We start from the raw sequence: 15,328 nt of genomic DNA, 5'->3' as shown, positions 1-15,328 counted from the left end.
AGTGGATAAGGTTATAGCCCTCCCATTCCTAGGAGAGAAAAACTGTTGCTCAATGTTTCCTCCTGGCATGATTGAATCATGTTGGAAATCGACTTCCTTGATGGGTGGACACTAACATGTTTGCCTTTAGCCTATAAAAAAACCCCCCAACCGGACGTTTACTTTTGATTGTGAGGCTTTTTGCGCTTCTGAACCAGCAGATCAAGACATAGCAGCAGAGTTTCTGAGTGTGGGACGGAGAAGACATCCCAATAAGTGTCCATCCACCTAGAAATTAAACAGATCCACTATTTCTTGGGCTTTTCATCTGCAGACCTTCTTTTGCTACTAGAGGTAAGTCAGTCTTTTTTAATTTATGTTTTCATTTGCTTTCCTAAATTTCTGTGCTCCTGTACCTGATATTTTCTGCCACACACAGGAAAGAGAAGCTCTTGCTAAACATGAGCTACTGAAATATGTAAAATGTGTGGTCATTTACCCTGGCTTTCCTCTCAAAATATGCCTGAAATGGTAAATATTAACAATGCAAAGCAATGAACTCAGCCCTTATTCATAGAGTGTGTGCTAGACTTTGTTATTAAACACTAAAAAATCTACCAAAGCTCTATACTACTTTCCGTGTTCAGCCGAGCAGCATTAAACCCATTCTGTCCCCCATCCTACTCTTTTCAGACAATCCCTACATATCCGATAATCTACAAACCCCACATTTCCTTAGGAGGGAGCCATAATGATTATACATAATACAAAAGCTTTCTAATGTGAGCAGCTTCGATGTACCATTTCTCTCATTCTACATCTCAACCCAGAGAGGCAATTGACATCTATAATTACATTCTGGGAACTAGATTGGATGAAAAGTCTTCTTTCCTATGCCAATCCCTGGCACAGAAGGCGCAAAGCACAGCTAACCAGAAAGGCAACATTTCTGGGCATTTTGGAGTTGTGGGGGGAAGTGTTTGGGTTTGTTTTTTTTGGGTTGGGGGATGGGGAGAGGGAAATTGGGAATTTTCAGATATTAAAAAAGCAGTATTAGCCAACCTTACTAACTAAAAGTCATTTTGAGGCTTTGAGAGCACAGATGCTTTGCATATACGTAGTTTGGCTGGGCATAAAAGTGAGGTATTATATATTAAAAGTACGTTTTCAGAAAAAGAAATTACTGAGTTTTTCTCAAGCCAGAATCAAATAAAGAAAAAAAATTCTCTCTCTCCTAGTAGTCACAGTACTGAGCAAACATAAAGCACTTATTCTCAAAATTGAAGAAGTGTGGCAGAATGAAAATCATGCGTAGTTCACATCTTGCCAGAGAAAAGAGATGCCACGCAGATGATCAGAAAAGAACACGAAATTTAGTCTTTAAAATGCAGAGCAACATATATACTGTCATATGAACAGTTGCATTGACTCACACAATGTCATTTGAGAAAGATTCAAATAGTCCTTAGGTATCCATGTAAATAATCTTCTTCCAGCAGCCCAGGAGAAAACCTTTCTTGATAAGCTCCTGCACAGAAAAACTAACTGTTGCCAAAACTCCCAGGCTTAGTTAGCTCCTCGGGTGAATGTAGCCAACCAATCAGCTTCGTGCTTTTCATTTTCCGTTAACACACTCACCAACTAATTTTACATGCTCTAACAATCTGCTACACATTTTTTTGGGGAAATATTTCATGAGGAATAAACACATCAACACTTCCTCTTAAAATGTTATTCTTCATTCTAAAAAAAGAATATTCCATTAGTCATGTTTCCTCAATTTCTTGGGCAGAATAGAATAGGCTTTCTCACCCTCTGCTTTTTTTTTTTTTTTCATGTCAGGAGCAACTGGAGTTGCTTCTGGAGTGAGAGAATTGGCCGTCTGCAAGGACGTTGCCCAGGGGACGCCTGGATGTTTTTTGATGTTTTACCATCCTTGTGGGAGGCTTCTCTCATGTCCCCGCATGGAGGTGGAGCTGATAGAGGGAGCTCATCCGCACTCTTCCCGGGTGAGATTCAAACCTGGCAGCCTTCAGGTCAGCAACCCAACCTTCAAGTCACAAGGCTTTTATCCCCTGGGCCACTGGAGGCTCCCTCTGCTGTCGGCCATCAATACAAATACACTCAGAATTCAGATTGGTGGAGTTATTTAACCTCTTGGCTTCCAAGATAATCCACTTAGGCAGAAAAAATGAAACACAAAGATACAGAATGGGGGACGCCTGGCTCAACAGCAGTATGTGTGAAAAATATCTTGGAGTCCTCGTGGACAACAAGTTAAACATGAGCCTACAATGTGATGCCATGGCAAAAAAGCCAATGGGATTTTGGCCTGCATCAATAGGAGTCTAGTGTCTAGATCCAGTCCTGCTACCCCTGCATTCCGCATTGGTCAGACCACACTTGGAATCACACTGTCTTCAATTCTGGGCACTGCATTGAAGGGAGATCTTCAATGAAAGTGCCATTGTCTAAAGCAGTGGTTCTCAACTTGGGGTCCCCAGATGTTTTTGGCCTTCAACTCCCAGAAAGCAAGCCTCGACTTAACTGACCCCAACTGACCTCTGATTCAAACGCATTCTAAAATGGGATCTCACTCTGAACAATCTAAGATCAAAGACACATGATCTGTGTTTCTTCCCAGAATCTCTAACAACATAGAGTTAAGGGAAATACACACCAATATACATTACTCACTTATCCAAGCCCTGCTTATCCAAGCCTCTGGATAATCCAAGCCATTTTTGTAGTCAATGTTTTCAATACATCGTGATATTTTGGTGCTAAAGTCGTAAATACAGTAATTACTACGTAGCATTACTGCGTATTGAACTGCTTTTTCTGTCAAATTTGTTGTATAACATGATGTTTTGGTGCTTCATTTGTAAAATCATAACCTAATTTGATGTTTAATAGGCTTTTCCTTAATCCCTCCTTATTATCCAAGATATTCGCTTATCCAAGCTTCTACCGGCCCGTTTAGCTTGGATAAGTGAGACTCTACTGCAGGGATCCTCAAACTTTTAAAGCAGAGGGCTGGTCCACAAGCCTTCAGACTGTGGAGGGGCCGAATTATAATTTGGAAAAAAACCGGACAAATTCCTATGCACACTGCACATGTCTTATTTGTAGTGCAAAACAACAACAATGAAAGAACAATACAATATTTAAAAATGAAAACAATTGTAACCAGCATAAATCTATCAGGATTTCAATGGGAAGTGTGGGCCTGCTTCTGGCCAATGAGATAGTCAAGTGAATTAGGATTGTTGTTGCTGTGTGCCTTCAAGCCATTTCAGACTTTGGGCAAGCCTAAGTCTAAAATTATTTATTCATTTACTACATTTATTTTTTACATTTATATCCCGCCCTTCTCACCCTGAAGGGGACTCAGAGCAGCTGTATGTACATACAATATATTATATTATTAGCACAGCACAATATTAGCATTATATATTACTATAAAGAACGATACCACTATACTGTAATATTATATGTAATATATAACATATAATTAATATTATTATATGGTATTATTATTAATGTTATATTTTATAACATTATAATATTATTATCAATATTATATGTATATACAATATATTATATTATTAAAAATGATATAAAAATATTATATTATAAAACTGAGGGCAGGGGCCAGGTAAATGACCTTGGAGGGCTGCATCTGGCCCCCAGGCCATAGTTTGGAGACCCCTGCACTATACTGTAATATTATATGTAATATATAACATATAATTAATATTATTATATGGTATTAGTATTATATTGTATAACATTATAATATTATTATCAATATTATATGTAAATACACAATATTATTCAAATGATATAAAAATATTATATTATAAAATTGAGGGCGGGGGCCAGGTAAATGACCTCGGAGGGCTGCATCCGGCCCCCAGGCCTTAGTTTGGGGACCCCTGCTCTACTGTATATACACAATATAGTCAGCAATCTCAACTATTATGTAAAGGTAAAGGTTTCCCCTGACATTAAGTCTAGTCATGTCTGACTCTGGGGGTTGGTGCTCATCTCCATATCTAAGCTGAAGAGCTGGCGTTGTCCATAGACACCTCCAAGGTCATGTGGCCGGCATGACGGCATGGAGCGCTGTTACCTTCCCGCTGGAGTGGTGCCTATCAGTCTACTCACATTTAGATCTTTTCAAACTGCTAGGTTGGCAGAAGCTGGGGCTAATAGCAGGAGCTCACCCTGCTCACCGGATTCGAACCGCTGACATTTCGGTCAGCAAGTTCGGCAACTCAGCGGTTTAACCTGCTGCGCCACTGAGGGCTCCATCTCAACTATATACATAACAAATAACTAGTATAGGAGGCTTGTAGAAGGTTGTTGTCTCCAACAAATCCATAATGTGAAAGCAAAATGTCTCTATTAACAATATCCATGTCTTTTTTACAGCCACAAAATCATCATGGGGGGAACAAACTCACACCCATCCTCAATACAGGAACTTGAAGATGTCACATTTAACATTGCCGTCATTGGGGAAACTGGAACTGGGAAATCGTCACTTGTGAATGCCCTGCGGGGTATGAAGACAGATGTAGAAGGCGGTGCTGCTGTGACAGATGTGATACAGGTCCTAAATGAACCAACGGCCTATGTGCATCCTGAATATTCAGACATAACACTCTGGGATCTTCCAGGGATTGGAACAAATGAATTTAAAAGTGAGGAATATGTAAAGAATATAGATTTAAACAAGTATGATTTCTTCATCATTGTCTCTGAAATTAGGTTCACTGAAGATGACCAAAGGCTGGTCCACGCAATCCAGAAAATAAAGAGGAAGTTTGTTTATGTACGCACCAAAGTGGATAAGAGCTTGGAATCGGAGAGAGAAAACCCCAATTTCAGTGAAGAAGGAATCCTGAAGAAGATAAGGAATCATTACTGTGAAAACTTGACCAAAGCAGGCGAGCCTTCTCCTAGGGTTTTTGTAATATCAAGATGGCACTTGGAAATGTATGATTTCCCATGTCTTGTAAATGCCCTGAAGGATGAATTGGCAGATTTCAAGAGAGAAGTCTCAAGGTGGTCCCCTGAGAAGAAAAGGAAGCGACTTGACAGGTAGGTCAGATATTGATAGGGCCAAAACCCTATTCAAGCATGGATCTACATGTTGTTATGAAAACAATATGGTGGTGGTTAAATGTTAGTATAACATTTCTATCTCCCATTATCATTACCATGTGTGCTTATGTTAGAAGTCAAAGATGCTTTCTCCCCCATTACTGTTACTGTTTCAGGTACACCACATGTATCATATAGTAAGGAACCAAGGGATGATACCAAGACTGACGATCGACAATTAGCGATAGGTAGCAAATATACTTCTTGTTGAAACAGCTATATAAACGGCCCTTTCCTTTCTGGGCACTTTTCAAATTGCTAGCTCTGCCCCATTGAGCCCTAAATGGCTGACTATATGACCATATATCACCCTTATGAGCCTATCCGGATCTTAGATCTGTAGGGCAAAGTGATCTCTTCATCCCACTGCCCTCACAACCTCAGCATGGGAATATGTGATATAGGTCCCTTCCACACAGCTGTATAAATTTCACATTGAACTGGATTATAGGGCAATGAAGACTCAGATAATCCAGTTCTGTGAATTATCTGAAGACATTGAAGACATGGATGTTTCAATGTGCTTTTGAACAACAGGTCAGCTCATAATTCATCACTAGGTAAGGTAAAGGTTTCCCCCTGACATTAAGTCCAGTCATGTCCAACTCTGGGGGTTGGTGCTCATCTCCATTTCTAAGTCGAAGAGCCAGCGTCGTCCATAGATGCCTCCTAGGTAATGTGGCCGGCATGACTGTATGGAGCACCATTACCTTCCTGCTGGAACGGTACCTATTGATCTACTTGCATTTGCGTGTTTTCAAACTGCTAGATTGGCAGAAGCTGGGGCTAACAGCGGGAGGTCACCCTGCTCCCCGGATTCGAACCAAGGACCTTTTGGTCAGCAAGTTCAGCAGCTCGGCGGTTTAATCCGCTGCGCCACCGCGGACTCACTGCCCAGTCTGAATTGTTTACTGTCCTGTCCTACAGCACATTATCCCATTCCTGGTCCTATCATCTTGCATTTTGCACAAGCCTTGCCTTTTCCCTTGCAACATTATTTGTCCCATTATTTGGTTCTTCAACCCATATTGATGTGTCTTTGATGCTTTTATTCTGTGGTTAATCGCTTTTATGATATTGTTGTTATGTGTTTTTATTTTTTTGTTTTTATTTTATATTATGTATACTTGTATTCTGGGCTCGGAGAGCGAGGCAGGTTACAAAAAGAAAGTATTATTATTATTATTATTATTATTATTATTATTATTATTATTATTATCTGAATTGATATTTATTTATTTATTTACAGTATTTATATTCCGCCCTTCTCACCCCGAAGGGGACTCAAGGCGGATCACATTATGTACATACAGGGCAAACATTCAATGCCCACACTTGACAGCAGTGTGTGCGAAAAAGACCTTGGAGTCGTCGTGGACAACAAGTTAAACATGAGCCAACAATGTGATGCCGCAGCTAAAAAAGCCAACGGGATTCTGGCCTGCATAAATAGGGGAATAGCATCTAGATCCAGGGAAGTCATGCTACCCCTCTATTCTGCCTTGGTCAGACCACACCTGGAATACTGTGTCCAATTTTGGGCACCGCAGTTGAAGGGAGATGTTGACAAGCTGGAAAGCGTCCAGAGGAGGGCGACTAAAATGATTAAGGGTCTGGAGAACAAGCCCTATGAGGAGCGGCTTAAAGAGCTGGGCATGTTTAGCCTGCAGAAGAGAAGGCTGAGAGGAGACATGATAGCCATGTACAAATACGTGAAGGGAAATCATAGGGAGGAGGGAGCAAGCTTGTTTTCTGCTGCCCTGGAGACTAGGACACGGAACAATGGCTTCAAACTACAGGAAAGGAGATTCCACCTGAACATCAGCAAGAACTTCCTCACTGTGAGGGCTGTTCGACAGTGGAACTCTCTCCCTTGGGCCGTGGTGGAGGCTCCTTCTTTGGAGGCTTTTAAGCAAAGGCTGGATGGCCATCTGTCGGGGGTGCTTTGAATGCGATTTCCTGCTTCTTAGCAGGGGGTTGGACTGGATGGCCCATGAGGTCTCTTCCAACTCTACTGTTTTATGATTCTATGATTCTATGATAAACACATCGAACCGAGACAGAGACAACAGACAGACAGATGCAGAGGCAATTTAACCTTCGCCTGAGGGGATGTTCGATTCTGGCCACAGGGGGGAGCAGCTGCTTCATTATCCACTCTGATGGCACCTCCTCACTTCCTCATTCCAACGTTGTAAATTAGTTAAACTTGCCTCCCCACTTTTATAAGTGGTACCTTATTTCCTACTTGATAGATGCAACTATCTTTCGGGTTGCTAGGTCAGCAACGAGCAGGGGCTATATTTTTTTATTTTTTAATTGATGGGTGCTCACCCTGCCATGGGCTGGCCTCGAACTCATGACCTCATGGTCAGAGTGATTTATTGCAGCAGCTGTTTACCAGCCTGCGCCACAGCCCAGAAAGAAGTATTATTATTATTATTATTATTATTATTATTATTATTATTATTATTATGAATATCTGAATTGATATTCTGGGTTATATGGCTGTGCGGAAGGGCTCTTAGTGTGTTTTTAATACACAATATGTATTTCAAGCATTTTGATTTATTGTGTTAGCTGTTTTGAATTCCATTTTTCAGAAAGCAAGATATAAATAAAACAAAATGCCTGTTTAAAGGGTCCCAGACTGCTCATCGGAGCTGCATACAGGGAGCATACAACCCCCCTGTTGTGCCAACTCCACTGGCTGCCAATTTGCTACCGAGCACAATTCAAAGTGCTGACTTTAACCTATAAAGCCCTAAACGGTTCTGGCCCAGCTTACTTGTCCAAACGTATCTCCCTCTATGATTCACCTTGGAGTTTAAGATTGTCTGGAGAGGCCCTGCTCTTGGCTCCGCCTTCTTCACAGGCGCAATTTGCGGAGACGAGAGACAGGGCCTTCTCGGTGGTGGCCCCTCGGCTGTGGAACTCCCTCCCCAGGGAGATTAGATCAGCTTCCTCCCTCCTGACCTTCCGCAAAAAAGTGAAAATGTGGCTCTTTGACAAAGCCTTTGAAAATCTAGCACATTAATTAGATATAAAATGTGTAATTTACTTATGGAACGGCCCTGGACTACGCGTTATGGATCACGTGATTTAACTTGTTGTATTGTTTTTTTAAAATTATTGTACTCTGTTTTTTAAAAACATTGCCTATGTTGTGAAGCCCCCTTGAGTCCCCTCTAGGGTTGAGAAAGGCAGGATAAAAGTGCCATAAATAAACAAATAAATAAATAAATAACAATTGATTGGGGTTGTTGTGTGTTTTCCGGGCTGTATGGCCATGTTCCAGAAATATTCTTTCCTGACGTTTCACCCATATCTATGGCAGGCATCCTCAGAGGTTGTGAGGTTGTGAGGTACCTCACAACCTCTGAGGATGCCTGACATAAAAGTGGGCGAAACGTCAGGAGAGAATACTTCTGGAACATGGCCATACAGCCCAGAAAACACACAACAACCCTGTGATTCCGGCCATGAAAGCCTTCGACAACATAACAATTGATTGCACAAAGCTTCTCAACTAGAGATCTTAACTCCAAATTGATAAAAGAAAAGATCACTTGGAAATCAGGACAGGTGAGTGAGCTATCACAATGTTTCTTTTGCTTCTTAGGTCAAATGAACCTCCAAAAGGATCTTTCCTGAGAAGTGCCATCTCCAGAACAATCTTAAAACTTGACCTTGAAAATCTGACGCTTGCTTTGGAAAAAGAAGACATCTCAGACGTCGTAGCTAAAACCCAGCAGCAACTGGATTTTCTAACTAATGCCACACTTGACATAGCCATCACTGGACGTTCAGGTGCTGGTAAATCATCTCTCGTCAATGCTCTGAGAGGCATGAGTGATTATGATGAAGGGTCAGCTGAGACGGGGGTAATACAAACAACCATGGAGATAAAGGGCTATCCACATCCCACATTCCCCAAAGTAACACTGTGGGATCTGCCAGGGATTGGAACACCTGAATTTAAAGCCAAGGAGTACCTAAGGAAGGTGAATTTTAGCAAGTATGATTTTTTCATCATTGTCTCTGCGGGGCGTTTCACTACAAATGATATCACTTTAGCTCGTGAAATTCAGAAGATGAAGAAGCAATTCTATTATGTGCGCACAAAGATAGATATCAATATTGATTCAGAAAAAAGGAAGCAGAACTTCAATGAGCACGAAACTCTAGAGAAGATAAGGAATGACTGCAGTGAAAATCTGAAAAAGGCTGAAGGATCTTCCTCAAGGGTTTTCCTGGTATCACGGTCGGATTTGTCACTGTATGATTTCCCCTCCCTGCATGGCACCTTAGAGGAGGATCTGGACGACCTCAAGAGACATGCCTTCATCATGGCCTCACCAACTTTCTCAGGAGAAATGGTTAAAAAGAAAAAAAAGTCACTGGAAAGCCTCATATGGATGTTAGCACTTGTGTCTTGTTTTGTGGGAGCTGTCCCTGTCCCGGGCCTCTCTCTGGCTTGTGATATTAGCATCTTAATGGGAGCACTGGTACATTTCTGTAAGGTCTTTGGCTTAGATGATAATTCTCTGCATGTGCTGGCAAAACGGGTTGGCAAGCCTGTGGAGGAGCTGAGGTCTGCTATCAAAAACACTCCCCTGCCCCATACTATCACCACTGACCTGGTCCTTAGTTTATTGTCAAAGTCCTTACTTTGTGCAACTTTGACAGTGATAGAACTGGTTTGTGATTTTGTGCCCGTGTTGGGGTCTATAGTTGGTGGGGCCAGTTCCTTTGTGTGCACCTTCTTCATGCTGAGAAGCTTTTTGCAAAGCGTTGAGGTCGATGCTGCCAACGTTCGGGCAAAAGCAACCAAGTGATAAAAGAAAAGTCCAAGATAAAATAAAAATTGTGTAAGTGTTGCTTTGGAACAAATGGTGGCAGCACAAGGGGGAAAAGGGGAAAAAATAGGAAAATTTCTGTTGGAATTTCTGATGAGCAAGTTTTTTTCTTATATTAAAAAATGCTAAAACTGCAAAATAAGATTGAAGTCCTAATGACAAATAAAGGATATGTCTATGTAGATTCCCACAAATGAATTGCTATTTCACAAGTGCTTTTTTAATGGTCTTGGTAGGAGCTCCCGGTGGCGTAGTAGATTAAAGCCTTGTGACTTGAAGGTTGGATTGCTGACCTGAAGGCTGGCAGGTTCGAATTCGCCTCGCCGTTGGACTGCCTCTGTCTCTAAGCAAATCCTTGCTAGCACCATTGGCATCACTTTGCAGGGGTATGAGAGAAGCCTCCCACAAGGATGGTAAAAACATCAAAACATCCAGGCGTCCCCTGGGCAACGTCCTTGCAGACAGCCAATTCTCTCACACAAGAAGCGACTTGCAGTTTCACAAGTCGCTCCTGACACACAAAAAATGGTCTTGGCACACAGAATTGTAATGAGGCTTCCTGTACAGATTCTTGTAAATCCAGGTGACCCATTACTGACTACCATGATCAGACTGGTTGGCACAATTCAGAATAGAAAACATTGTGTAAATCCTTTGCTACCCGATCATATGGAATCATTCTTGTATACCTTTGCCACCATTCTGTCCACAATCCTGCATGGCTCAGCGTAGCATAGATCAGTGGTTCCCAACCTTTGATCCTCTAGGTGTTTAGGCCTTCAAATCTCAGCCAGCTTACCTACCGTTAGGATTTTGGGGAGTTGAAGGCCAAAACCTCTGGGGACCCACAAGTTGAGAACCACTGGCTCAGATATAATAATAGAACAGCTATTTAACACCCACCTGATCTATCAACAAATGTGTATCCATTCCTTTTTTATGCCTCTACCACAGTGGTTCTCAACCTGGGGTCCCCAGATGTTTTTGGCTTTCAACTCCCAGAAATCCTAACGGCTGGTAACTGGCTGGGATTTCTGGGAGTTGTAGGCCAAAAACTGGTTGAGAACCACTGCTATAGCAGGATATCAGCATTAGTTTACAGTATGAAAAGAGAATATTTTTGAATATCTTGGGTTATCAGAAGGTTCTATGTAGTTTTTCAATGAGAAAATGAAGATTAGTAGATAAGTCCTCTGCCTATTCAATATTTTGCTATTCTCTGCTACATTTGTTTGGTTATAGTAACAGAATCATAGAATTGAGACTCTTTAGACCATCAGGTCCAACTGTTATGTTCTGAGGACTGGGACACCTGTGAGCGCCTTACCATCAGTCTCCTCAACTTCCTGGGCGAGGCTGGCTTCAAGGTTTCCAAGAAGAAGGCTCAAATCTGCCAGGACACTGTACGGTACCTGGGGTTTGATGTCTCCCAAGGACAAAGGGCATTGGGACCAGGGAGGAAGGAGGCCATCTGTAGGGTCCGGGAGCCAAGTACCAAGAAACAGCTGAGAGGCTTCCTTGGCATGGCTGGCTTCTGTAGAATCTGGTTGCCGAATTTCGGATTGCTTGCCAGGCCCCTCTATGAGGCAACCTCCGGGCCAGAGGCTTTGCTTGTTTGGTCTGCAGAGTGCAGGATAGCCTTTGAAGCTATCAAAAAGGCCCTCATGTCTGCCCCAGCCCTGGGGCTTCCAGACATGAACAAGCCCTTCTTCCTCTACGTCCATCAACGCCGGGGGGTGGCTGCGGGGGTGTTACCTTTGGGTAACACCAAGAGGCCAGTTGCCTACTTCTCCAAGCAGCTGGATCCTACTAGCCTTGGGTGGCCTGCCTGCCTTAGAGCTGTCGCTGCCACAGCCATGGTAGCTCAGGAGGCTCGAAAGCTGACTCTGGGTCAGCCAATGACTGTCTATGTGCCCCATAGCGTCCTGGCTGTCCTGGATGCCAAGGGGACCAATTGGCTGTCTGCAGGCCGACTCACTCGTTACCAGGCCCTTCTCATCGATCAGGGAGACCTCACAATTGCATTGCCACCATCGAGGAAGTCTACTCCAGCCGACTGGACCTCAAGGACCAGCCCCTTCCAGATGAGGACCTGGAGTTCTTCTCAGATGAGAGCAGTAGTGTCCACCAGGAGGTCAGGAGGGCTGGATATGCGGTGGTCACTCTATGGGATACCATAAAAGCAGAGCCGCTCCCTCCTGGCACCTCTGCCCAGAAGGCCGAGCTCATCGTCCTTACCAGAGCCTTGGAGCTGGCTGAGGGAAATGTGCTTCATGCTCATGGAGCCATCTGGAAGGAAAGGGGCCTGCTGACAACTGTTGGCAGCCCTGTCAAACACCAGGCTGAAATCCTGAGACTCTTGGAGGCTGTCTGTAAGCCTGCTGCAGTTGCTGTCATCCAATGCAGAGGGCATACAAAATGGAGCATCTTCAGCAAGTACGTAGTTGTTCAATGTCTTTCGGAAGACATCTTGAGAAGGAAGCCCCTCCGCCTCTCTAGGCATGTCAGTCAGTTCACTGCTGAATCATTCTCGTTGTCAAATAGCTCCCTCTAATGTTCAATTGAAAGCTACCCACCCATAATTGAAAACCACAAGAACTTAGTTTTACCCTTTGATGCTTGGCAATGTATCGCTCTAGGGATTGTGAGTGAATGCACATTCCCACTTCATGAGCACTGCAGCAGCGATGTTTCAGAGATTTTATCAGTGTTCTTTGTGGAGCTCTTTTTTTGTGTCGGGAGCGACTTGAGAAACTCCAAGTCACTTCTGGTGTGAGACCGTGAATGTGCATAATCCTTAAGTAGTAATCCTTACGTAGGACTAGTGCCAGGGATTGGCAACATTTAGCACTCGCTGAAAGGTCCCAACCCATATGGCCACTTCCAAACCCTAACCTGCCAGAGGCCATCTAATAATGTTTCTAGCATCATTTTTTACCAGAAAAAAAATCTAATGTTTCCATATGTAGGGGTCCTTTTAGGGACAATTCAATGATTGCATGGTAATATGTACTTTTGAGTAGAAATAATAAAATTCCTTCCTTTCATCAGAATATGGTGTTCTGTTGATGTTATCTCTGATGTAAGGAAGCCACTGGGCATTCTCAGCAGAGGCCAGAAAGGAAAAGAAATGGGTAAAGGAGACAAAGAGTGGTGAAAAGGCAGGGATGAAAAAAGAGGACGCAGCTACAGTCTTTTAGTAACTGGATAAAATCAGACTAGATGGGGCATTTTAATGCTATTCTTGGGAAACCATCAGAAGATTCAAGGTTGTTTTACCAAAAAAAAAGCACAGTAACAGTGTATCCCAGATCCAGGATGAAATCCCCTCCAAAAAAAGGTGGAGTGCACCTTTTGTAGATACCCACCACTCCTGAATTGCATTATAGACTCCAGAAGAGGGTGTTACGAAAAAGTGCCCCAAAAGCATGGATGGAAAGAAGGGGTTAATTGACTGCCTGGAAGGGATCATGGATTACTTCCACTCTTACCTGTCACTTTCCATTTTTAAATCCCATGTATGCTCCTGGAATCCTGATGCACATCTCTCCTGGAAATGGAAAAAAAATGGCACAGCAATTTGGGGCCAGATTCTATAGCTGGGCTTCCCTCTGGTTTTTTAAATGTGCTGCATGCCCTTAAATGCATGCTGCAGCAGACATTGTTAGCATGTAATTTGTGGTCATCACGGTTTCAAGTAATGTCGAAGCCACATTGTAGTGACAGTGTAAATCAGTGGTTCTCAACCTGTGGGTCCCCAGATCTTTTGGCCTTCAATTCCTAGAAATCCTAACAGCTGGAAAACTGTCTGGGATTTCTGGGAGTTGTAGGCCAAAACACCTGGGGACCCATAGGTGTAGATGGACGTCCTTATTGCATGGGCAAACATTTCAGTTATAACATACTATTTATTAGAACCACAGGATAGACTGTGGTTAAAATGAATAAAAATGCACTATAATGCAGTCTTGACCGCTTGAACTACTTGTGTGCCAACAGCAGCAACACAGTGCATTGGGCTGGATGTTAGGAATTGTGAGAGTTGAACTCCAAAACAGCTGGAGGACCAAAGGTTGAGAACCACTGATCTAGAGCATAACTGACCATGGACATGGCAGCCAGTGCAGACTCACCTAATGTCTGTAGAAGTTTAGAGAAATTAGATGTTTGCAATAACAAAATAGGATGTAACAATTGTTGCAAAGAGACACACTTAAGCATGTTCCTAATAAAAACAACCTTAAAGGTTTGTTAGTCGGATATTAAGGTGGTTCTATCTTATACTGCACAACTCCTTGGCTTAATCCACAAATTCTATAGATAAACATATAAGTTCTGAGCATGGACAACACACCCCTCCACCACCAGATCTTCAGGGAAGAAAAGGAAGATATAAAATCCATAGGGGAACAGAGGGGTGTTTCCTTCAGAAGGCAGTAACAGAACTCTGTTTGGGTTAGAACCAAATCATATAGAATAAGATATTGTTCATTGTGGAGTCTTAGATTAATAAAGCAGAGCTCCCCCCCCCCCCGCCCTTGCGGGGTGTTCGACAGCTGAGTATTACAAAAAAGGGGGAAATCTGGGACCAAAGATATCCAGCTGGGTCAATGTTTTTTGTTCTTTTTTAAAGCATCAGTTCCCCAACATTTTCTGGCTTGGATCATGTGCCATGTGCACAATCCACCAGGAAGTTCTCTTGCACTAACCAAATTGGTATGGTAAGCATCATTCATCTTCCAGGAACTGTTGATGCATTTCTGCTGCTTGCCTTTTGTCAAGTCAACCCATTAATCCAACATGTGCAGAGCAAAGGCATTGAGCTGAATCAGCCTTTGCAAACAATGGGCAGTGAATAGTACACTAAATAGGGAGGGATCTCAAGGGGAGCAGAACTAAATAACCATCCATTTCCTGACAGCAGCTTTGGGGAAACCAACCACCAGGAAACACTTTATAATTGCCTGTCACTTCCCCTAATTTACTCTTACAATAGTGTGACCTCACATGCTGCTTTACATCTGAAAGAAAGGTCTATTTAGTTCCTGAATCAGGGAATCACAGTTAGTGAGATTCTCAGGAACGTAATGTCTGGTAAGCCATTCTTTGGATTCAATAAGCAAAGGAACCTGTGGCCCTTCAGAGGCTGGTCAATGAAGACAGTGTTTACACTAGGCAAATGATTACAGTATATATCTAGCAGAGCTCCATATGGACACCAGCAGATGCATCTGTGATGGTCAGAAGGGTGCATGAAGCTCCTTGCATGGCAGGGAGCAACAGCAGCAACATAGGGACAAAATATACCCTTCAAACCC

At 42.8% G+C, this 15,328-nt stretch overlaps 1 protein-coding gene across 1 annotated transcript; it reads left to right on the top strand.

The window, feature by feature from the left end:
* Positions 1-10,208, top strand: LOC100560662 (interferon-gamma-inducible GTPase 10). The gene is made up of 3 exons (XM_003222861.4): positions 1-333; positions 4,417-5,088; positions 8,774-10,208. Exons 2-3 carry the CDS (start codon positions 4,430-4,432, stop codon positions 9,987-9,989), a joined length of 1,875 nt encoding a protein of 624 aa, XP_003222909.2. The 5' UTR covers positions 1-333; positions 4,417-4,429; the 3' UTR covers positions 9,990-10,208.
* The last annotated feature ends 5,120 nt before the right edge of the window (positions 10,209-15,328 follow it).

Source organism: Anolis carolinensis, unplaced genomic scaffold (assembly GCF_035594765.1).
Source record: "Anolis carolinensis isolate JA03-04 unplaced genomic scaffold, rAnoCar3.1.pri scaffold_10, whole genome shotgun sequence".
Taxonomy (NCBI): domain Eukaryota; kingdom Metazoa; phylum Chordata; class Lepidosauria; order Squamata; family Dactyloidae; genus Anolis; species Anolis carolinensis.
The sequence above is the reverse complement of the archived record's forward strand: the minus strand, read 5'-3'. Positions and strand labels throughout refer to the sequence as shown.